This window comes from Leptinotarsa decemlineata, unplaced genomic scaffold, assembly GCF_025532065.1.
Source record: "Leptinotarsa decemlineata unplaced genomic scaffold, Ldec_3_MD MMD2_tig00026299_RagTag_RagTag, whole genome shotgun sequence".
Taxonomy (NCBI): domain Eukaryota; kingdom Metazoa; phylum Arthropoda; class Insecta; order Coleoptera; family Chrysomelidae; genus Leptinotarsa; species Leptinotarsa decemlineata.
This window is the reverse complement of record NW_027412676.1, coordinates 12,197,286-12,222,803: the sequence shown is the minus strand read 5'-3', so window position 1 is coordinate 12,222,803 and position 25,518 is coordinate 12,197,286. Positions and strand designations below refer to the sequence as shown.

Sequence of the window (25,518 nt, the reverse complement as noted above, 5' to 3'; positions counted from 1 at the left end):
CACGCCCGAGGAAGCCATGGTATGGTGAAACACGTGTTACGTTTTTGTAAAACTATCTAGTGAAAATCACACAATAAAGTGTTTTTAGAATACGTTTCTTATAATTTTTCTGGTATTTAACTGATGAAATGAATGGACCACTTCGTAGTCAGATAACCTTAAAAACCATATAAAACCAAACGTGGTAAAATGAAATGTTACAAGGTGATGTATCAATTTTTGAAGCATTCTGAATATTCTCAATAGTAAAGTTATTAGAGGTAGAAATAGATTTTTGGTTAGAGTTGAACTGAAAATCTATCGTGTATTACTTTGAAAAAATGAACTTGTCAATATATTTTTACTATAGACTAAAATTGTAATTTGAATTTTAACCAAGTAATCAACTTTCTAGTTAGCATTCTGCTCCGTTCACAAATCTCTAGACGCTTTTATGAAATCAGCCCCTTTTTTGCGCTTCCAATGAATTATGTATTTTTTGTGAAATCGGATCTTTATGAATAGTTAGATAACGGTGTTTCAATTTGATACAAAAATGTATTTGATTTTAATTACATTTCAATATCCTGATCCATATTATATGAAATTGTTTAAAGTCCTTTTTTTCAAATCAACAGATGAAAATTTCATATCAATGGATATTATACATGCAAGATATAATGATAGTTCAAGTGTCAAATGATCAGATTCATAAACCAGAGAATAGGAATGAGTCACCATAAATGTGACTGCGGAGTAAACCAGATTGATTATTATAGTGAATCAGGAATCAAAGGAAAACTTTATGTCATCATATTCACCTCCTGAAGACGCCAACTAGTTTGGTGAAACACACTTTGAGAAAAGTATAGTATTTCTGGTGCTCGTTTATTGAATAACATTTGTGATTACTAAACTACTTGTTCCAAGTGATAACTGATAACTGAAGTGATAACGTGGCATGCTCTCGAGTGAGAAAACTATTCAGTTTGTTTGTGTTAGCTAAACATGGACTAACAAAAAGTATTGAATATATACAGGGCTTTTCATGATGAGCGTTAATTAGCCGTTTCTGGCAAACTATTCAACGGATCAACCTGAAAAATTCCACAGTATGCATTAGTCAATATGACCTACACCCCTAAAATATTTAAGACGAAGCGGCGTTGTCGCTTCTACTAAAAAGTAGCGGCTTCTTTGATTTTTCAAATGGAATACCCCGTATATAATATCATATTATGATTCATTATCACTTTGTCAACAAATTCATATACAATTTCCCTATACCTATCTATTACCGTTTAGAAGATATAAATTAATTTCGATATTTTTTTACCAAACATGAACTTTTATAAATGCTGATAATTTTGAACTCTCTCGAACTAAAACGATCAAATTTGAAATGGAGTGGAGTAATATTATGAGGATCTCCACTTCGAGTCCAATTTTTATTTGCCTCATACAGGGTCTTCAAAAAATGCAGATACTTTGATCTCATGAAAAAATGAGTGGAACTCAATTTTTCCAAATGGAACACCCTGTATATTTCAACATTTTTGAGCTCTACATCCGATTTTAGATTAACTTTGTACAGATAATACTATTTCTATTTGGAACCGTCTTCGAGATAAACTGTTTCAAACGGAAATTGACATGGTTTCCTTGTTCATCACTCATTTTTGTAAAACAGATTTCATTTGATGTTTCTCAATTAGTCACAGATAATACAATGAAAAGATAATTATTAAAATACTCCTCAACCATCGAATGAAAATTCTCTTCAAACAATAGTTTTATTAACGCTGAAACACGAACTGAAAATAATAAACCCATAAATTGATGAGTTAATTTAATCGTCAGTGTATTTCGGAATATTTTCAAACGCATCTCCACCTCTACTTAAACAAACATGTAATCTCTTCAGAAGATTGTCATGTGTAGCGCTTCTGACCAAGTCTGGAGTCAAACTATTTAACTCTCGATTTCATATCTTCCATTGTTGTTATTGGAGTAGAGTAAACCATATTTTTAATGAAACCCCATACGAAATAATCTAATGGATTGCCATCTGGTGTTCTAGGAGGCCAACGAAAAGGTCCATTATTACCAATCCATCTGTCTTCGAAGATTTCGGTTGAATCTTCGCTGACTGAATGAGAATTATAGGGTGGAGCACCATCCATTTGGTACCATACACGTTCTCTTCCTGGTGTATTATTTAAAATCATTCGAACTCCATTCCTCAGTGAATCTTCATATTTTGATGCATTCAAATTATCATAATAAAACTCGATATAAAAGATTGAGTCATTCTTTATGGAACAAAATACATTGAATTGCCATCTTTCTTGAAAACTCCTTTGGCGGACAACATGGGGATGTTCTGTCGCCCAATAATGACTGTTGTGTCTATTGATAACTCCATTTTTTGTGAACTTGGCCTCATCTGTCCATATGATATTGTCAAGGAAATGTTTATCCTCTTGAGTCTTGACAAGTAACCATTCAAAGAATTCCACTCTACGAGGTAAATCAGTCTCTTTCAAATGTTGGACACAGTAGAACTTATAGGGATGCCATTTATGCTTATTGAGAATTCGACAAATTGTCACGTAGGGTATACCTATCTCCCTTTCAGCCTCGTGCAGAGAAGCATTTGGAAATGCATGAAAGTATCCCAAAACTATTATACCATTGTCTTCATCATCCACTTCAGTCTTCTTACGAATGATTTTTGGACGGAAGGTTCCATTCAACCTACAGTTTTTTAGTAGTCGATTTATCACATTATTATTCGGCTTCGGAAGTTGTGGATTTCTTTCATGAAATATTCGGCATGTTCTACTTGCAATTCTATTGCACTCACCATAAATTATTAATAAATTCAAGAAATCTTCATTACTGTAACCTGATCTTGACATTATTCAATTATAATTAGTAGCTATCACAATCAGTCAAAACCACCAACGAAAGTCTGACGTTGAATAATTGGTTCATTTATTTTTCCAAAGCACACTATTAAAAAATATTAATGTGTACTGTTGAACGTTAGAGACCAATACCTCAATGTATACAAATTGTAACTTTTTCTAAGGTAGGTACATACCAATTTCGAATTGACTGATCTGAGACAGTTAAAAAACTGGATCAAAAAGAAATACTACTAAGTATAAAAAAAAAAAATGTTGAATATCCAAAATAAGTGATGAATTCAAAAAACGAGCAAGAAAACCACGTCAGTTTCCGTTTGAAACAGTTTATCTCGAAAACGGTTCAAAATAGAAATAGTATTATCTAAACAAATTTGATTCATTCAATTAGATGTAGAGCTCAAAAACGTTGAAATATACAGGGTGTTCTATTTGAAAAAATTGAGTTTCACTCATTTTTTCATGAGATCAAGGTATCTGCATTTTTTGAAGACCCTGTATGAGGCAAATGAAAATATGAGACTCGGAGTGAAGATCCTCATAGTATCACTCCACTTCATTTCAAATTTGATCGTTTTCGTTTCATGTTTGGTAAATAAAATATCGAAATTAATTTATATCTTCTAAACGGTGATAGAGAGGTATAGGAAAATAGTATATGAATTTGTTGACAAAGTGATAATGAATCATAATATGATATTATATACGGGGTGTTCCATTTGAAAAATCAAAGGAGCCGCTACTTTATAGTAGAAGCGACAACGCCGCTTCGTCTGAAATATTTTAGGCGTGTAGGTCATATTGATTTATGCATACTATGAAATTTTCAGATTGATCTGTTGAATAGTTTGTCAGAAACGACTAATTAACGCTCATCATGAAAAGCCCTGTATATATTCAATACTTTTTGTTAGTCCATGTTTAGCTAACACAAACAAACTGAATAGTTTTCTCACTCGAGAGCATGCCACGTATAATTGTCCATGTAAAAAACATGGTGTGATCAAATCCAAGTCATAAACGGACATTGTTTGGCCTCAGGATTTTTTTTTGTACCTTGGGAGCTGTCTGACTTGTCCATTTAGTCCAAGTCTCCAGAAAACACTGCAGCCTCTTAGGCTTATTGCGTTTATTCTCCCAAGACTTAGGACTTAATAATAGTCATTGCAAATGCCAATCTAATTGGAAATCGCGTGCCGTTGCACAGCCCTGGTGTATTCATAATACACAGCGATCCAACCTTCAGTTGTAAATTATGCGTTGGCAAGCCTGGTAAATCCAATTAGTTCAAAAACTCTATTGGATAATCCACAGCTTCGGTGGCATCGCAAACTGTAACTACGCTCGATGGATGAACAATGATAGTGGCCGAAAACTGTAGGCAGTAAGAGAAGACTTATTGTTTGAGAGAGAAAGGAGACTGGCTTCGTTCTCATCCCTACTCCGCGCTCTTCACTGAGTGAAAAGTGACACACAGGTAGACGCCTGGCGGGAGCAACTAATCTATGATCAGGGATAAAAATAATTGAATTACCAAATTGGCTATTGTAAAATAGGGGTCGGTGATAGAGGTGAAAATTAGGAATTATATGCATTTTTCATTGCTACATGATAAAAACAAAAAATGTTGTTTGGAAAACATAAAAAAAATTGGGGTGGTAAACCCTTATAATAAACATAAATTTCATGAAAATCGATTAGGCCGTTTCCGAAGAGTATGGCAATACTGTGATACAAGAAATATATAAATCAGATAAACCTGATAGTTCAATTTCACTGATTTTGATGCATTGGCAGATGTCAAATTGAAGCAATAGAAAACATCCAGCTTATGCTCTCACCTGCGTTTCCACTCATCTTTTATGGAAAGAAAATTTGTTTCATCTCATCAACAAAAAAATCAAACTCCAATAATGAAGAAAAGATAATTTAAACTTTCTATGTTTTATACCACTTTTATTTGTAATCAACGTTACTTCAGTTTCGTCCTATAGGATATTTTCAAATTTATACATTAAAGTTCAATATACAATGGGTATTACTGGAGTTTTTTTCCCAAAACCAAATCGTTATTTTCAACATCTCGACACGTGTTTCGATCACCAAGTGATCATCTTCAAAGAGGAAGATTAAAAATCAGTTTTAATTTTCCTCGTGTCGAGGTGTTGAAAATAACGATTTGGTGTTGGGAAAAACTTCAGTAATATTCGTAACTACACCAAAGGTTCCCAACAGTGCATCATAAGTTCAATATATAAGTTTGAAAATGTCTTTTTGAGACTAAACTGCAGTAGCATTAGTTACATTATGATTTCCTACCACGTAGTAACGGCTACATTCATCAATTCATCAAACCTCATTTTTTCAGAATGGTCAGAATACGACGAAAAATAAACAACTTGTTTACAGAGAAGTCACAAGTTCACTTTTTCTAGAGATTTCCAAAAAACTTATTTTCATAATTGGTGGCAAATAACGACTAAGAAAATTTCAAATACTCTGCAAACATATAATCGGCCAAGATATTTGAAAACTTCAAATATCACAAACAGTTTCCGAACTGATGAAGGGTCACTATTTGAATATATCTGGTATATTGATATGTTGACGAAACATGTCATCATTAATTGTATTGCGTGAAAAAATTTAAACCAAAATTAGAAATTATCCCATCTATAATCGACTGAATCGATAGAGTTGAATTCGATTGAAATTTCTTATTTTCAATTTCCGAGATTCTCAGTATAGCATATCGAATCATAATATGGTGAGTAAACAACAAAACTGAATCGAGAAACTTGTCTTGTCCAGTTCAGTGAAGAGTGGTTATATGTAGATTCGAAGGCTAACAGATGGAATAGGAGCCAGAAGAGGAGAAATATTGAATTCACTCAGAATATGATTCCATTTGCCGATTGATAGATAGTAAACAGAAAGTAAACAGTCATATGTGATATCGTTTTGGGTATTCTGAACAGAGTAATCGATAAAACCAAATAAAAATTGTGAAGAACAATAATCAGAATCGTGTGAATTTAGTGGGTAATTGAAATAATCATCTATCAACGAAGAACTGAAAATTGTGAAATAATTTCAGTATATATCGAGATGAGATATATATGATATATTCCTACTAAGAGGGGTTGGGTTAGGTTAGGACCAAAGTGAGAGGGTCTATTCGACCCTCCGCAACCCGCAAGGGTTTATTGTGGCTCACACCTATTCTCACACGGCCAAACAAACCCAGCTTGTTAACGAAGCCGATTAGTTTTATAGTGAGTGGTCTTTCAGGTCAGATGGTGAGAGTTCGGCTCTGCCGCACTCTAAGGACCTGATTCAGTCCACAGCGGGGCAGGCACAAAGTATAAGCTCTGTTAATGAGGTAGTCGGATAGAAAAGTTGCAACATTCCCACCTTGATACCCACGACAACCTTTCCATATGATTCAGCCGTGCAGGGCTTTTTCGCCTCTAGTTTTGGTTAAAACTCACTTGAGCGCGAACGTTTGCTAACCTGCTCATGGGGGGTTAGTTCCCCCACCTGAGAGAGATTCTGCGTACGCCGCAGCTCTCGATCATAAACTAAATTTACAGGAAAGTTAGTTGGAGTCGTTAACTCGACATCCATCTTCTCCGTAGACTCGCTCCTGAACAAAATTTACAGGGAAGTCCATTGGAGTCGTAAACTCGACATCCATCTCTTCTGGAGATTCGCGCCTGAATTAAATTTACAGGAAGGTCAGTTGGAGTCGTGAACTCGACATGCATCTCCTCTGTATACTCGCTCCTTAACTAACTTCACAGGGAGGTCAGTTGAAGTCGTAAACACGACATCCATCTCCTCTGTAGACTCGCTCCTGAACTGAATTTACAGGGAGGTCAGTTGAAGTCATAAACTCGACATCCATCTCCTCTGTAGACTCGCTCCTGAACTGAATTTACAGGGAGGTCAGTTGAAGTCGTAAACTCGACATCCATCTCCTCTGTAGACTCGCTCCTGGATTAAATTTACAGAGAGGTCAGTTAGAGTCGTAAACTCGACATCCATCTCCTCTGGAGACTCGCGCCTGAATTGAATTTACAGGGAGGTCAGTTGGAATCGTAAACTCGACATCCATCTCCTTCATAGACTCGCTCCTGAACTAAATTTACAGGGAGGTCAGTTGAAGAAATAAACTCGACACCCATCTCCTCTGTAGACTCGCTCCTGGATTAAATTTCACAGGAAGATCAGTTGGAGTCGTGAACTGGACATCCATCTCCTCTGTAGACTCGCTCCTGATGTAAGTTTACAGGGAGGTCAGTTGGAGTCGTAAGCTCGACACTCATCTCCTCTATAGACTCAGCGTCAGAAAGAATTTTTGAGTTTACTCTATCCGTAAAAGTCCCACGAGTAGCTAGGAAAAGAAGGTCAATCACGGCAGAGCCCCGCATTACCGTGACAAGGCGATGCTACGACGGTATCTCGCCCGGTATCTCGAAGGTTCCGTAGAGACAGCTGATAGGCTTAGTGATTCTGTGATTCTGTCATTCCCGTATCCAGCGGGGCTACGTGGAAGCAGGCATCCGATGGCCGTTTTGCTCAATCCCCACATCTCAAGCCGAAAACAGCATGCGCAGTGGTTCAGGCAGTGGAAGATGAACAAGGACAGCCAACCTACCACTAAGAGGGGTACTTACATCAGAAAAAAATGATAATATGTTTGTATCAACGATATTCTATTTTGATTGGTGAATAAATAGAATATATCCAATTCATCGTGAATATATCGTGAAGATCGTGAATATATGTAAAGAAATTAGAATTCTTTAATTTTGAATTTGGCGCACTTCGCGTGCTGGCATATAAATGTCAAACTTTTCAATCTGTAGTTTTTTGCTAGAGGTTAGATTTATTGGAATGTGACGTTTAGAAAAAGGCTTTGAAGTTTCATATTGACATTTACTTTGTAATTATACAAATTGGAAAGGAGAAATATAATTTGTATGTCGTTTCTTTCATTTCACGTGAGGTTTTCACAAAAGTGTGAATAAATGAAATATATATATATATATATATATATATATATATATATATACATATATATGTTTTATATGTTATGTACAAAAGCACAAGCATTTGCTAATTTCTTTAAATTTTATTTTGATTTTTTTATTCCTTCCCATTTTTCAATATGACATAATTTTTCAACTAACTCATCAAAATATTTCTGGAGTGGTATATATCTTTGATTTTTTTTCTCCACACCATAGTATTTTTATAAGACCAGCGCAAATCACGTTTGCAATACATCACATAGCAGAAAACCTCTAGCATCTCACTTGTGTAATTCCGTATGCAGAAATATGAAAGAAACAGTGAAAGTAGTTTCGACTATTCGTTATGAATCAGTTGAAAGTGATGAAGTCTTTTTATAAAGTTGGTTACAATGAAGAGGGGTAGGGTTTACGGAATTGATTTCAATAGTAATGAACTCAAATCATCTAAAATATCTAAACACATTAACCTACACAGTAGGTTAATGGACTGACACCTATCAGAAAGCGAATACTCCTCTGGTTGATACCACTAGGGCGTTGAATTATATTCGACAGGTGTCAGTGCAGGATTCTTCACAGAAGTTCATTCCTGCATATGATGTTGGTGATAAAATTGCCACAACAGATTATCAATTATTGGAACACACTTGCAGACCGGTTTCGGGCTGTTTGGACACTCGTCAGTGCAAGGTAGTGTATATCATCAACATAAAGTCGATGATTTCCGATAATTGAAAATCAAATTCCTTCAGAGTATCAATCTTCGAACTGAGCTGAAGCGTACAACAAACAACAGGTTTGTCGTCGCCACATCTGCCTGTGAACGAGGTAACCAACTGCATATCCAAAATTTGCCCAATTCCTCGTATAAGGAAAGAAAACTTTCACATATAGTCAGTGGGCATACTTGAAGACTGGCTATAAATCACTGGCCTGAAAGAATTGTTCTTTTAGATGATTTGATTTATAGCCAGTCTTCAAGTATGCTCACTGACTATATGTGAAAAGTAATGAACTCTTTGAAAATTCCAAAAACTATATTGGAAAGAAAGAGTTTTACACTGGCAAATAACAATACTGAATGAATAATGGTATGATATTCAAATGTTTGAGTTCTTGAAGGTCATTTGAAACAATTTTGAGGAATTCCATGCTGGAAGATGCTTCAAAGAAAAGAGATTGAAAGTATGATCATCATCCTCATATTTCATTTGGTAAGCGAAGTGAATCGTCTGTTATTGCAAATCCATGGTTTTTTCCTCTTTACAAAGATTCTCTTTCGTTTCGGGAAATAGAATTAGGATCCTGAAAAAAATTCAGGAATCTAAATTAATAGAGCATCTATTGAAATGTAATGCAGGGCAAAGTGTGGAGTGGCTGTGTAATATAAACTACTTCAAAGTCTGTTTTGGTTGGTTGGTTTCGTGTTTTGCTGTGGTCTTCTTTGGTTGCAATCTCCAAACGTTTCAATTGCAACTGCCGCAGTCATCTTCAGTGTCATGGTCGAAGTACTCTTCTTGACGTATCAACTGAAGATCTCATTTCTGCCATGATATTTATAGTACTGATTTTTTGCGCTCTTTCTGTAGAGGCGGGTTCGTGCGTACTTCCTGCGCGATTTGGATGACATGACTACGTTTTGGCGCCTCTCAATGCTGTGTGTCAGATCTTTGATAGGTATGTTCTCTCTTTTTTCTGTTGAAGTTCTGTTGGTGTTTGTGTATTTCTATGGCTTAGAAATACATTATCTTTGAATAATGATTCGACGTATTTTCGTCTGACCGATATAAACTTCAACACAGTTACATGAAATCATGTTGACTGTCGCTGATTTGACTGGATATCTGATGTCTGTTGCTGATCTCATATACTCCGATATTTTCTTCGTTGGTTTGAAGACGGTGTTGAAATTATATCCTTCTTTAAAATTTTCGTGATACGGTTAGTGATACGTTCTATGTATGGCAGATAGACAGTGCCTTGGGGTTGATCTTCACTGGCGTTTCGCTCTTCTTCTCCCTTGGACACATGGCGCGGATTATATCTTTTCTGTCATAACCGTTCGCTTGTAACACAGTTGATAGGTGTTTTATTTCGTCGTCGATGTACCTTTTTTCACAAATTTTCAAAGGTTTGTTCACTAGAGTGTTGATGACGGTTCGTTTCTGTTTTGGATGATGGTTGAATCCATTATGTAGGTATCGATCTGTGTGTGTTTTCTTTCTGTATACCTCATGGCATAGTTGATTACCTTCCCTGATGACTCCTGATGATTTCACCAAATCCCTCCTGGGATTTGGTGGAATGGATTTTTGGATAATAGTTATTTAGATGATTTAGGAACTCAATTGATTTACTTTTCAATAACGCCAGAATTGTAAAAAAACTATTTTCTTCAGATTGTGGAAGTTTATACACAATTATCAGCATTTTAAGATAGAAAATTATTTGAAAAAGTAGTGTGATGATATCAGACATCTTATGTGACGAAGGATATTCTTGAAGAAGATAAGATCCGATCATATCAACAGGTGTTTGTGAAAAATATGACAGTGGTCATATCTTCATGTAAATAAAGTATTACGTTAGAAGTATTAAGTCAAAAGTAATATATATGATAGTTGAGAGCGCATAATGAAGATGATTGAAGGTATATTCTTTGACATGGAAAAAAAATCAACTCCAGGAGCAAATGAACAAACTCATGTTTATTAACTAGAGTGGTAAGAAATTCAGGTGGGTAAGTCACAAAGTACGAATGTGTGGGGTGAGCCCTGAAGGAAAGAAAAAAAGAAGACATCATAAGTAAATGGATGTTATGAAGGTTGTGTATTTGGTGTAGCTCATGTCTAGCATAAGATGTTGACTGAACAGTATATATGTGTATTCGGAAAATGGAAGAAAATAATTTGAAATACCCTACAACAAAAATGCACAGTTCAGTTGTATAGAACATGAATATGATTGTGTATGTTTGAAAAGTGAGGAAAGGATAGAAAAAAAGATAGAGATGGAGATAAGATGGGAGATCATGAAATAACTGAAGTCATACAGCAGAATAGGATAAAAACTCAAGAGTGAGGAACCAGCATCAGGTTTATCCATTGAAATGAACAATGAAAAAGAAAATGAGAGACGGAATGCAAAGATACTAAGGATATAAGACGAGAGAAAGGAAAACAAAGGAAATATGAAATCAAAATCCTCTGGCATGAAGCACCTCATTTTTTCTGGAAAAATAAGTGAAATTCACCCCTCAACTTTTGCTTCATTTTTTGATACTCCTCTCACTTACCAACGCGGAGATTCAAATATTTGATGTGGATTTCAATTTTCATTTCCTGTGAATCCTGGAAAGAAAGCACAAGAGCTGATGATACTATCTGAATAATTGCATCTGTCAAATCCAAATTCGATAGTCCTTTTTCCACTCTCACTCATCAAATCTCCTCCAAACGGATCCAGTCCAATTTCTTTTCGTCTTGTTCATTCAATGCTGCCACTCCGAAGGAACAAAGAAAAAATCGAAGAAAGAGCAATAAATAATGCGAAATTAGGTAATTTCAATCTGTCCACATCTCCAAAGGGCCTGATGTATTTATGATGCTGCGCTGAACCAATTCCACAACGAGATTTTCTCGTTACTGCACGCCTCGTCTTCGCAGCTTCAGTTTCAGTTCGGTTGAAAACTTCGTGTACTTCGTTTCGCAGAAATCGACGATATGGAAGGCCTAAATGGAACTCGGAACTTTCGGTATGCGGTTTCAGACTCTCTTGATGGAAATTTATTCGACTATGGGGAGTACTGATCGGTAAATAGTTTAATAATTCTGCTGGAAGTGAGTAGGCAAGTGAATTTTCGGGAAAATGTTCATGAGAACTTGCATGATTCTCGTGAGTGTGATGGGATGGAATTTTCTTGGTGAGTTCAGTTTTATTACAATGTGCATAATGCGAATATGTAATTTGATTTTTATATTGTTACAACGATTTTCATAAAACATTAACAATTTTATTCGATCCAGCTATGTTAGTTCTAATTGGTTTCCATTAAGAAATAGGGGTCGATTTAGAAAGAAAACGTGTTCATACAATTCTTAGTTCTGAAAACATATATTTGAACTTCATAATTTCTAATCAATAATAAATACTTGACAGATGTGTTAATCCGTTGAATTCAAATTCAAATTATTCGGCTATATCCATGACGTTAGAAATAGTTGTTGAATAATTGTAGACATCAAACTTAGAAAGGCAAATTAGATAAATAGATAAGTACTTTTCTGATCATTTTCCTATTGATTTCAATTTAAGAGCCACCGGTACACAGCTGTTTCAGCCTGATGGGCATCGTCAGTACGGGGCAGGCGATCCTCGATTGAAGACAAATGTGAATAACCAAGAAAAGTACTTGATAAAAATAAATGCGACCAATACTTGGGTGTCACACCAATAGGTGGTTCCACTTATATCTCGCTTACATTTACTCAGTTATTTTTATCAAGTACTTTTCTCAGTTATTCACAATTTGTCTTCAATCAAGGACCGCTTTCCCAGTACTGACGATGCCAAAAGGCTGAAACAACTGTCTACTGGTGGCTCTCAAATGGAAGCTTGTTAAGGGGAAATAACGATGATAGAAAAATCAATAATAACAATAATATGAGTTCTGCATGGCTCCGTTGTTCGAAAATGTTCATGTCTACATACGTATTCAGATTTATAAAAAAAATACACTGAAATGTTTTACGTTTTCCTCATTTTCTATCCAAATCTTATGAAAAAGCTCAAATAGTGATGGTTCATTTTTGTGAATATGGGTTCCTCCAGTAATTTTCAGGGGTATTGGAGACATAATACAGGTCTTTTCATGATGGGAGTTAATTAGCCGTTTCTGGCAAACCATTCAACGGATAACCTAAAAATTCCACAGTATGCATAAGTCGATATGACCTACACGCCTAAAATATTTTAGATGAAGCGGCGTTGTCGCTTCTACAATACAGTAGCGGCTTCTTTGATTTTTCAAATGAAACACCCTGTATATGATATCATATTATGATTCATTATCACTTTGTCAACAAATTCATATACTATTTCCCTATACCTATCTATTACCGTTTAGAAAATATAAATTAATTTCGATATTTTTTTTACCAAACATGAACTTTTATAAATGCTGATAATCTTGAACTCTCTTGCACTAAAACGATCAAATTTGAAATGGAGTGGAGTGATATTATGAGGATCTTCACTTCGAGTCATATTTTCATTTGCCTCATATAGGGTCTTCAAAAAATGCAGATAATTTGATATCATGAAAAAATGAGTGAAACTCAATTTTTTCAAATGGAACACCCTGTATATTTCAACATTTTTGAGCTCTACATCCAATTTTAGATTAACTTTGTTCAGATAATACTATTTCTATTTTGAACCGTTTTCGAGATAAACTGTTTCAAACGGAAATTGACATGGTTTCCTTGTTCATCACTCATTTTTGTAAAACAGATTTCGTTTGATGTTTCTCAATTAGTCACAGATAATTCAATGAAAAGATAATTATTAAAATACTCCTCAACCATTGAATGAAACTTCTCTTCAAACAATAGTTTTATTAACGCTGAAACACGAACTGAAAATGATAAACCCATAAATTAATGAGTTACTTTAAACGTCAGTGTATTTCAGAATATGTTCAAACACATCTCCACCTCTACTTAAACAAACATGTTATTTCTTCAAAAGATTGTCATGTGTAGCGCTTCTGATCAAGTCTGGAGTCAAACTATTGAAAGCAGTTGTAACTCTCGATTTCATATCTTCCATTGTTGTTATTGGAGTAGAGTAAACCATATTTTTAATGAAACCCCACACGAAATAATCTAATGGATTGCCATCTGGTATTCTAGGAGGCCAACGAAAAGGTCCATTATTACCAATCCATCTGTCTTCGAAGATTTCGGTTAAAGCTTCGCTGACTGAATGAGAATTATGGGGTGAAGCACCATCCATTTGATACCATACTCGTTCCCTTCTTGGTCTATTATTTAAAATCATTTGAATTCCATTCCTCGGTAAATCTTCATAATTTGATGCATTCAAATTATCATCATAAAACTCGATATAAAAAATTGACTCATTCTTTATGGCACAAAATACATTGAATTGTCATCTTTCTTGAAAACCCCTTTGGCGGACAACATGGGGATTTTCTGGCGCCAAATAATGACTGTTGTGTCTATTGAAAACCCCAATTTTTGGGAACTTGGCCTCATCTGTCCATATGATATTGTCAAGGAAATGTTCATCCTCTTGAGTCTTGACAAGAAACCATTCAAAGAATTCCACTCTAGGAGGTGAATCAGTCTTTTTCAAATGTTGGACACAGTAGAACTTATAGGGATGCCATTTATGCTTATTAAGAATTCGACAAATTGTCACTTAGGGTATACCTATCTCCCTTTCAGCCTCGTGCAGAGAAGCATTTGGAAATGCATGAAAGTATCCCAAAATTGTTATACCATTGTCATCATCATCCACTTTAGTCTTCTTACGAATGATTTTTGGACGAAAGGTTCCATTTAACCTACAGTTTTTTAGTAGTCGATTTATCACATTATTATTCGGCTTCGGAAGTTGTGGATATCTTTCATGAAATACTCGGCATGTTCTACTTGCAATTCTATTGCACTCACCATAAATTATTAATAAATTCAAGAAATATTCTTAACTGTAACCTAATCTTGACATTATTCTATTATAATTGGTAGCTATCACAATCAGTCAAAACCACCAACGAAAGTCTGACGTTAAATAATTGGTTTATTTATTTTTCCAGAGCACACTATTGAAAAATATAAATGTGTACTGTTGTACGTTAGAGACCAATACCTCAATGTATACAAATTGTAACTTTTTCTAAGGTAGGTTCATACCAATTTCGAATTGACTGATCTGAGACAGTTAAAAAACTGGATCAAAAAGAAATATTACTAAGTATAAAAAAAAAAGTTGAATATCCAAAATAAGTGATGAATTCAAAAAAACGAGCAAGAAACCCACGTCAGTTTCCGTTTGAAACAGTTTATCTCGAAAACGGTTCAAAATAGAAATAGTATCATCTGAACAAAGTTAATCTAAAATTGAATGTAGAGCTCAAAAATGTTGAAATATGTAGGGTGTTCCATTTGAAAAAATTGATTTCCACTCATTTTCTCATGAGATCAAAATATCTGCATTTTTTGAAGACCCTGTATGAAGCAAATGAAAATATGACTCGGAGTGAAGATCCTCATAGTATCACTCCACTCCATTTCAAATTTGATCGTTTCAGTGCAAGAGAGTTCAAGATTATCAGCATTTATAAAAGTTCATGTTTGGTAAAAAAATATCGAAATTAATTTATATCTTCTGAACGGTAATAGATAGGTACAGGGAAATAGTATATGAATTTGTTGACAAAGTGATAATGAATCATAATATGATATTAGGCGTGTAGGTCATATTGATTTATGCATACTGTGAAATTTTCAGGTTGATCCGTTAAATAGTTTGTCAGAAACGGCTGATTAACGCTCATCATGAAAAGCCCTGTATATTTTTGTGTATTTCGAAACTATTTGAAAAAAGTATATTCAACTTTAGTCTTCCCACGTCGGTAAAATTACGTGAAGTCTCATGTGGGGTCCATTTGTACCCCATATAAACAAATTGTTGTATTCAATTTCTACTATAATAAAATTAATTAACATCTTGAATTCACACAATTTCATTACATTAATAAGTGTATCGAACATAAATATGATGTTTGTCATTAAATTAAACAAAATAAAAATAAAAAAATACATTCTTGGGCCGAAAACTAGTCTGAACTAATCTTCTGCACATAATGTTCTGCACATACAAAACTTTTGCATTGCTTGCAAAATTGCCTTGATTTACGATCTTTATTTCGACAACATAAATGGCAACGTTCACTTGAAGGCTGCTTCTATTTGCATCTTCACTGGCGCCACCGTACGACATCTTGCATGTACTGCTTCAATGTCTTACCTAATCGTACTCCTTCATTATATCGCCTGATAATATTTTCTTTTACTGAAGATTCTCCTAGACCTAGTAAAAATTAACGTCTATCGTCTTTCCCTCTAGTTATTTCCGGGTACTTGATACCTCATAAAATATAAGTGTTAGGGCCAGAAATATCCAATATTTGGCCAAACATTGCCATTGGCCAACGGTTGCATATTCTTCGAGCAGAGTATTGTTTTACCATCTTATCTCTAGTATCTACTGCACCTTTTGTTTTATTATAATGCAGTATAATATCTGGCTCATTTTTTAATGTTTTATCAGCAACAGTATCATCATGATGTTCAGTTGATGGTAGGATAATCGATTTGCCTTTATTGTTAACATAAGAAATCATAGTATGGTCTTGTAAAAGCAAACATGCTGGAATATGAGGGCTTGAGCGATTTCGTTAGCAACTCGTTAGGAATACATGCTTTATTTTTTCTCAAAGTATCACAAAGGCTTAGTCCTTTTTGTGATAGTTTTTCGGCCAGTGGTAAGCTTGTAAAAAATTATCTGTAGTTATGTCATACCCAGAGCCAAGTGGTTCAATAAGGTCGAGGAAAACTCTTCCACCTTGATTTTTTTCGGGTGCCTTGGTTTTTTTTCCAAGATGAACTTGTTAATTCATATTGTAAGCATTTTCGCTGTCTACCATCGCCCAAATCTTTAAGCCATATTTGTCAGGTTTGCTTTTCATATATACACGAAAAGAGCATCGCCCTCGGAATGAAACTAGTTGTTCATCTATGATAAGATGTGATCCAGGTGAATATGCCTTAGTACAGTTTTTTACAAAAGTATCAAACATTTTTCTAATGGGTGCTGGTTTATCATGCGCTTTACCTTCAGCTCTGGTAGAATATTCGTCGAAACGAAAAAATGCAGTAAGCAACTGAACTCTATTACGTGACATACTTGCCGGAATGATAGGCCTAGCGTATTTTTTATCGGTATACCATAACATCTTATGAGGTTCTTTTGTAGCTTGAAGTGCTCCTTGAATAAGCAAAAGTCCTAAGTAAGCGCGGATTTCTATATGATCAGTTGGCTGCCAAGACCGTGCTGGTTTACTTGGATTTTTTTCATTTCATTTGTCTATTACTTGCAAGAAAATTTACTCATGACATGCAAATCCGTTTATGTCTTATAACCTATCAATAATGAAAATAAAATAACTGAAACATATTACAAAAATATCGATTCTGGCGATCTGCAAGATGTAAACTGATAAATATGTATTATTATACTTCATTATCAAATAAGATAGTTACCTCTTTAGCCTTATTCCTTGTTTGAAGTACTATGGTTCCTAAAAGATCGTCGGAGAAAAACAACGAAAAGGCCTCCATTTTAGTGGTGAAATTCGAACTATACGTAGTATTAGTGCTTTTTTCTTTATTATATTTTTTACAGTTCTTCGTGTCTGAGTCCTATTTTTAACCAATGCATACCAGCCTTAGATTTATATGATGGATTGACAGGCTCTTCAATCATGGTTGCTTGGTCTGTAATTTGCATTGGCACATTTTCATTACCGGCCTCAATGATGTCAGGCGATTCCTCAGTTATCTCTGGCTCCATATCACTATCTTCATTTTCAGAGTACACTATGACATCATCTTCCAATTCATCATCAGACTCTGCAAACATAAGTCGCTCTAATTCGGCTTCAGATAATCCTTTTGGCAGTTTCGAAATCGGGAAGAACCAGAAACCAAACACTGTAAAACAATCGAAGTAGTACTCAGAGCTACGAGAGAGAGAGAGCGCTTACTACGTGTAACCTTCGCATATCGGCCGATGTTCTATTTTTAGAAATGCCACATGCGCGTAATAATTTTGCAAAGCCACCAATAAAACAAAAGGCACAGATTCCCACGCGGGGTACGAATGTACCCAAGCCGATTGATTGTTAATTTAACAAATCGTTGTCGATTTCATGAACCGTATACTATTTGCAACACGACACGAAATAAAATTAGCCAAACATGACAGGCACTAATTTTAAAATTATAACAAAAACTATGTATTTGGGGTACAGCTGTACCCCACTCGGGAAGACAAAGGTTAACTTCAAGAGCATTAAAAATCCTACTTCAACTTGCCAACTATATAATTGGGTATTATGTTTTTTTGTAGTTTTCATTCCTACTTACAGACTCAATGGCAAATCACATGAAAATTCTTATTCTTAACTAGGTATACTGACTGATAAAAAGAGCAAACAACCATTTCAATAACTTCTGGTGTCTCTTACTGGTAAATCATTAAACTTTCAGCTTCATGGACTACATGAATTGAAGAAAGATGTTCATAATAATAATAATTATAATAATAATGATAATTCGTCTTCATTATCTCCAATAGTGAGTTAATTACAGTCATTTATATACAATAAAAATTGTATTAAAGGAAAATTAAAGGCGACGTTCAGTTTATTTTCATCCAAGGGCAATAAAAATAAACTGTTCTTTTATGTAGATGACCTGCGATTTCTAAAAATATTTATATTTTGGTGTTTACCGTTTTTGTCCTACATGACGAGAGACTTATCAATTTTGAATATGGGTATCTACATTCACAATGGTATTTCTAATAGTGATTGGTAACATTATACCTGTAAACCTAGAAGGAGAAAATGAAATATAAACTTTCAAAAAGCATTAGCTACATTAGCGTTAGCTGTCGAAAGCATGGACGACAGAGAACTTATAGCAGTTATAACGTTGAATAATCTGAAAAATATTGGTTTTCTAGGGATACTGGTGACAATTAAATCTAAAAGTTGCAGTTTATTCCTAGCAGAAATATTGCTGTGGGTACCGCGCGAGCTCGCAATCGACCAAAAGCAACAACACATTGACGATTCTGAGCAGTGTTTGAAGCTGTTCCATTGTTGTGAACCAATTACTTGAGGAACAAAGAACTTATTCTGCGAATCGGTTTAACTAAACTTTATATACACATTGATATTTTACTAACTTCGGTATATGACAAGAGATGAACTACTGTGTCTGAACTAAACTGTGTTTGTTATGAGTTATGACTATGATTTTATACGTTTTGATAACATAATTGTTTTGTCGAATGAGAATGAATAAATAAACAAGTTTGATAACATAATTGAGTTCAGTTGACTTTAAATACATAAATCGTTCAACGTTTAGATATGGATGTAAGGCTGTTAACTAAATCTCCAAATATTGATATACGAATGGTAAATGGTAAATGATAATGATAGGAAAGTATACGGACTCAAGATTACAAAGTTGACCCTAACGTGTACATAACAATCTATGATACGGGAAGGTATCTAACACCATCCTAAATAACCCAAATTTATGCATCGATATGTAACATTATTTCACACCACAATCAAAACGATCGTAGTTGGGGTGCACTGCACCTGGTGAACCGACTCCAAAGCGTGCAAACACGCAACAGTCGGCTGGAAAGGTTATGATATAATCTCAATCACATAGTATAATATCCATCGACTATCTTGAAAAGGGAAAAACCATCGACAGCGAGTATAATCTAGCGTAATTAGAGCGTTTGAAGGACGAAATCGTGGAAAAACGGCCTCATTCGAAAATAGAGAAAGTGCTGTTTCATTAAGATAGTGTATCGTGTCACAATTCAATAAAAACTATGGCAAAATTGCATCAATTGGGCTTCGAGTTGCTTCCACATCTACTGTATTCTTTAGATCTGGCCTCAACGACTCTTTTCTCTTCTCAGACTTCAAGAGAATGCTCGCTGGCAAGGTATTTAGCGCCAATCAAGAGGTACTTGTTGGAACTGAAGCCCATTTGAAGGTTGAAGGCAGATCTTATCATGAAAATGGTGTCAAAGAATTTCATAATACTGAAATCGTTGAATCAATCGCGCCTTCAAAAATTTCTTCTACCGGCAGAGGCGCAATAATCCCAGTGCCGAAAACCGAACTAGTATTTCAGTCACTGATTCTGACAGAGCAATGTATTCAGCGAAAGTTGAACATTTTGTTACAGTATTCTGTTTACGTGTTTTCCAAAAAATTAAGTTTTCAAATAATCTAATTGCAAAACCTGTTGTAGATTTTCTGTCTACATTATCTCCTGCATAGTCAGAGTCTACCATACAATCTAATGTTTCAGTATTTACACTATCATTGTAAGTTATTTTGAAATCCTTAGTTTTATACAGATATTTCAATATTCTCATTGCATATTTATAATGCGTTCGGTCATAACAACTTTGGTATCAACTTAAGTGATTAACGCTGTATGCTATATCTGGCCTAGTGTCTGTACTAATATACAATAATTCACCTATTAGATTTTTGTACTTTGTACTTTCATCAACTTCTATAGCTTGTTCTAATTTCAAATTTGTTTCCATTGGAGTATCATACAACTTGGCATTTTTTAGATTATATTTGACAGCCAAAGTCATTACTTTTCTTTCATCACTATATTCAATATCTATGCCAATATAACTTTTAATTTTTCCAAAGTCTTTCATTGAAAAATTTTCCATTAAACTAGTTTCTACCTTATTTATTTTATCTTTATCTTTACAACAAATTAGAAGGTCATCAACAGATATTAATATGTATATTGGATCTTTGCTTGCACACTTGACATAAAGACAGTAATCATAGTTATTTCTAATAAAATTCAATTTCTCAATAAATTTGTTGAAACAATCATACTATACTCTAGGGCTCTCTCTAAGACCATAAAGGGCCATTTGTAATTTGTAAACTTTATTGTCTTTAGTTTCATAACTCTCCGGTTGATTTACAAACACTTCTGACTTTACATGACCATTCACAAACGCTGTTTCAACATCCATTTGTTCTGTGAATAAATTATTTTTACAACTGTATGACAATAAAATTTTCAATGTTTGCATTTTTCCTACTGGTGAATATTCAATTTCAAGGTATTCCTTTTGCTGAAATCCTCGAACAACCAATCTAGCTTTATGAATATCATTAATTTTCTTTTTAAAGACCCATTTGACATCGATCACTTTTTTATCTTTTGGCCTTTCAACAATTTGCCATATATTGTTTTTGTTTAAACTATTTATTATTGAGTCCATCGCTTTTTGCCATTGTTTATGATCATTGGAGTTCATCGCCTCCTCAAACGTATTAGGCACATTAGAATCAATGTAATTTACATAAATAAAATGTGATACGGGATCACCATCTCTACCTACTGGCTTTATCTTTCTTTTAACCCTATCTTTTATTACAAGTTCATCCTTATCTTTGCTTACATTACATTATTATTATCATCATCACCTAGATCTTTCACAAAATTATTATTAGAATTAGTTTCATTATCATCTACATAGTTTTCATCCATATCAGTTTTAAATTCTTCATTTTCAATATTTATAATTTTGTTAGTTTCCAAATCTCTATCCTTTTCATCATCAACCTTTTCCAGACAAATTAATTGAGTATTCTCTTCGACTACCTGTACATGTCTAGCATTGATTATTCTATTATTTAATAATACTCTATAGCTGTTTTCATTATAACCTACTAACACTCCTAGTTGGGCTTTATCATCCCATTTACTTTTTCTTAAAACTTCTGGAACTCTGACATAAACTCTACTTCCATAGATTTTCAAATGTTCTACATTTGGTTTAGTACCGAAAAATATTTCATATGGAATTTTATTCTCCACCGTATTAGCAATTGCTCGGTTCTTTAAGTATGCTCCTGGTTCGCCCAACTACCTGTCCAGCAAATATCTGTCATTACTCCTGATAAACCCGAGTGTCCCAACTTCACATCTCAGTTTTGAACTTGATAATGGGATCAAACCCGAAACCGTTCGTATAAATAAAATGAACTAGTGGTAATTAGACAAATGTGTTTTCATTCATTCCATTAAAGAGATCATGAATTATCACAAAATAAAAAAGTCATCAATTATCCGCATAGGATAATATTTATAACTTCAAAATCTGTGATGGTTTCCTAGAGTCGAAATATCGAAATCTGTGAAAACCTTGTATAACTTGAAAAGTGACAACAGTATATTTCCCTAATTAAACCAACTTTATTTCTCTCACGGTTACCAATTTTCCAAAACTAACCCTCATTATCTTGGAATCTAACATTGAAAGGTGAGGTCTCGGTATCCTCTGCTAACATAAGTTTAGATTTCTGAGGTTTGGCGTTCAGGAGGGAATGGCAGCTGGTTGATGGAAAGACAGATTTAAAACAAATTTTTATATAGTACTAGTTGTTCGCCCGCGTAGAATTTGGTAGATGTAATACTAATTAGTACTATGTTGCTGTATCTCTGCTGTTCCAATGTTTTGACAAAATCAGAATCAACGAACTTGGGCGTGCGCAGCGTTATAGAACAGTACTTTCAAAAAAGTGTTCTACAGCGCCATCTAGTGGTGAGTTACAGAAAAATTGATAGCCTAAAAACCTTCTCTATGAAACATTACTTATACATGTCAAGTTTCATCACGATCGGTTGAGCGATGTAGAAGTTTATCACTTATCAACCAACCAACCAACCAACAAACATTCATTTTTATGTATTAGATAGTCTACCTTCAAAACTTAATTGTTGGAATTCGCATGGCATTTTTTGAATTTTCATGGATAATTCAGAAATCGAAAATGATTGTATAAAGGAATATTCGTTCATCATCTAATATATTCATGAAATTCCGTTGTCAAATGAACGAATACATTTTCAACTCACCATATATGTAACTGAAACGAACTAATAATATCCACTAATAACCAAGTAGAAAAGCAAACAATCGCTATGTGGAATGAATGCCCTTTCAGAAAAAGTTTCAGGCTTGGTGGTATGACTGGCAGCTTTCCGAAGGATTAATTAACCACAGCATATAAACGTCGGAGCAGAGCCAAGTCGCATTGGTGAAAAAACCAATTTCATGATCAAACCGTTCGCAATATCAATGAAAATTCCAATCAGTCCATCGAATCACTATATTCGAATTATGTTTACAAAAGGTATGCAATATTGATCAACATATCAATCATAGTCTGGAATATAACGGGATATGGAAATTTCCAATCATTGGAGAATTCATTGACAACCCAATGATATTTCGAAGTCCGATTGCTGAGATCAATTTTCTGTGAATTATGTGTTTTTTTAATGATAAAACACAAGCACTACAGAAAAATCTTTGAGGTGCTCTCAAAGCGGTGCCTGTGCGAAAGTAGCAATTTACATTGGATTTGAATCGCTGGAGATCAAATCCATTTGGAAAAACGTTCTCAGGAAGTTTATTCCACATAAACGCAGTTCTCCACATGGAAGAGTTCTTAATAATAGGGGAGCCCAAGCGGGGATTATATATATTATATATACAGGGGGATACCTTGTACCCGGTTAAGTACCCCCATATATAAGGCCGCCTGTGAGGGATAAGGGATCGGATTAGTAAAAAATAATTGATCATCAGAAATTCTCGAGCGCGTCAGATGAAGGTAGGATGAGTTGATTACCTGCTACAAAGTGTATATTCCAGTAAGCTGACAATTTGAGAGTGACGTAAAGGAAGGGAACGGCAGCAAAGTTGTAAAAAAATAACGTAATTTCGACATTCTCGAGCGTACCGAATTTTTTTTCATTTTGAAGGAAATAATTCAAGGATAACGAAAAATATATAATCTGACGATTTCCGCAAGACAAAAATTCGTCGATGAAGTTTAATGCGTGCAGCTGTGTGATATCTGTATTTCCCTCTCCGAGTTTCTATTCCTCTATTCTCTATCCACTTTTTCTCTATCTATTACTCTCTCACTCCATCCCCACTCTGAATTCTGTTGCCATGACGCCATCACAGCTGATCACAGAGACTCGGTCGTGATGAAGATGATGATTAATTTATCAATTAATTGATGGATGTAGCCGTTACTACGTGGTAGGAAATCATAATGAAGAAAAGAGAAATTAAACTTTCTATGTTTTTTACCACTTTTATTTGTGACTAACGTTACTGCAGTTTCGTCCTATAAGGACATTTTCAAAGTTATACAATATATAAGTTATATATACAGTGCTAGTCAAAAGTCCCCTCCCCCCCTCGTATCTTTTGAACGGGTATACTTCTAATAATGAAATTTGGAGGGTGGAAATAAACGGATGTAGGCTTCTTAACTGGTCATAACAGGTGACGCAATAGTCATAAATGACGTCACAAGGCCACTGTGACCAAAAATTTTAAATGGGACCCTATGGCAAGTGACAGCTCGTTTGAAAGGTATTGAAAATACCTATTCAGTCATACCAATTTTGTTTGGGCTTTGGCTGATTTTGATTGATAAATTGAAGAAATACGAAAATTATAGTTTCGCATTTAATTAATAAAGATTTAAGAACCAGTTCTTATAATAAGTGTTCAAAATGTGCTCCATCTACTTCCTGGCAGTAATGCATCCTATTGCTAAACTCTTGTCGTACTCGTCCCAGTGTGTCAGCGGAAATTGCCCTACATTCTTCAACAATTCGTTGTTTCAGAATGGCAATACTGTCAGGTGCTGTAGCGTAAACCTTAGATTTCAAGTACCCCCATAGAAAAAATCTAATGGTGTAAGGTCCGGTGACCGAGCTGGCCATTCGATCGAACCTCGTCGTCCAATCCATCTACCACGATATTCTTCATCTAGGTAACGTCTTACTGCACCGTAATAGTGTGCAGGAGCACCATCTTGTTGAAACGTTATTTCCAAGTTGTCGAATTCATCTGGATTATCTTCTAGAATTTCAAGAATTAACGCCTCAATATCAGTTTGTAACATCTCCAGATACAATTCACCGGTTAAGTTAGCATTGAGAAAAAGAGGCCCAACTATGTGGTTTCCCAAAATACCTGCCCAAACATTTACTTTTTCTGGAAATTGAGTATGTTTTTCACGAAAGATGTGAGGATTTGTGTCACTCCAATACCTCACATTTTGAGTGTTAACATTTCCATTGAGAAAGAAAGTACTTTCGTCACTAAAACAAATTGTCTGTATGTAGCCTGGTTGTTGGTTCATTTTATCGGACATAGTTTCACAGAATTCTAGTCTTCGGTCGGGGTCATCATCTGAAAGTTGGTGCACCATTTTTAATTTGTATGGATGAAATTTGTTTTTAGCCAACACCCTATGTACTGTCCTTTGACTGGCTTCACAGATAGACGCAACTTGGGCTGTGGAAGAAGTAGGGTTCACTACCATTTCTCCAAGTATGTCAATTTTTTTGTCATCACTAATTGTTGGTCGACCAGATCGTTTGGCATCTTGAACACTACCTGATGCTTCAAACTTCCGAAGAAGCTCCCTCAAATAAACCCTCGATATAGGGCGATCGGGGAACCTCTCATTAAACAGTCGTTCCGCTGCATGGAAATTGTTTCTACATTCACCAATTATTAAGATAGCTGCTACTTTGTCGGCTACAGTACGTACCATTTTGCCTATGTAAACACTTAAACGTCTC

At 34.9% G+C, this 25,518-nt stretch overlaps 1 protein-coding gene and 1 long non-coding RNA gene across 3 annotated transcripts in view; one reads left to right on the top strand and one right to left on the bottom strand.

The window, feature by feature from the left end:
• LOC141484912 (uncharacterized) overlaps positions 1–19,363 on the bottom strand; it is a 39,676-nt gene extending 20,313 nt beyond the window's left edge. The window contains exons 1-2 of one of the 2 annotated variants that reach the window (XR_012466881.1): positions 19,010–19,363; positions 17,299–17,748 (exon numbers count right to left, since the gene is read on the bottom strand). This is a non-coding gene — a long non-coding RNA (uncharacterized lncRNA). The remainder of the gene's footprint in view (positions 1–17,298; positions 17,749–19,009) is intronic. The other variant, XR_012466880.1, reaches the window with a different exon arrangement.
• LOC111508115 (uncharacterized) overlaps positions 11,617–25,518 on the top strand; it is a 211,982-nt gene continuing 198,080 nt past the window's right edge. The window contains exon 1 of the mRNA XM_074180609.1: positions 11,617–11,870. Within this exon, the coding sequence (XP_074036710.1) occupies positions 11,816–11,870 (55 nt within the window). The 5' untranslated portion in view covers positions 11,617–11,815. The remainder of the gene's footprint in view (positions 11,871–25,518) is intronic.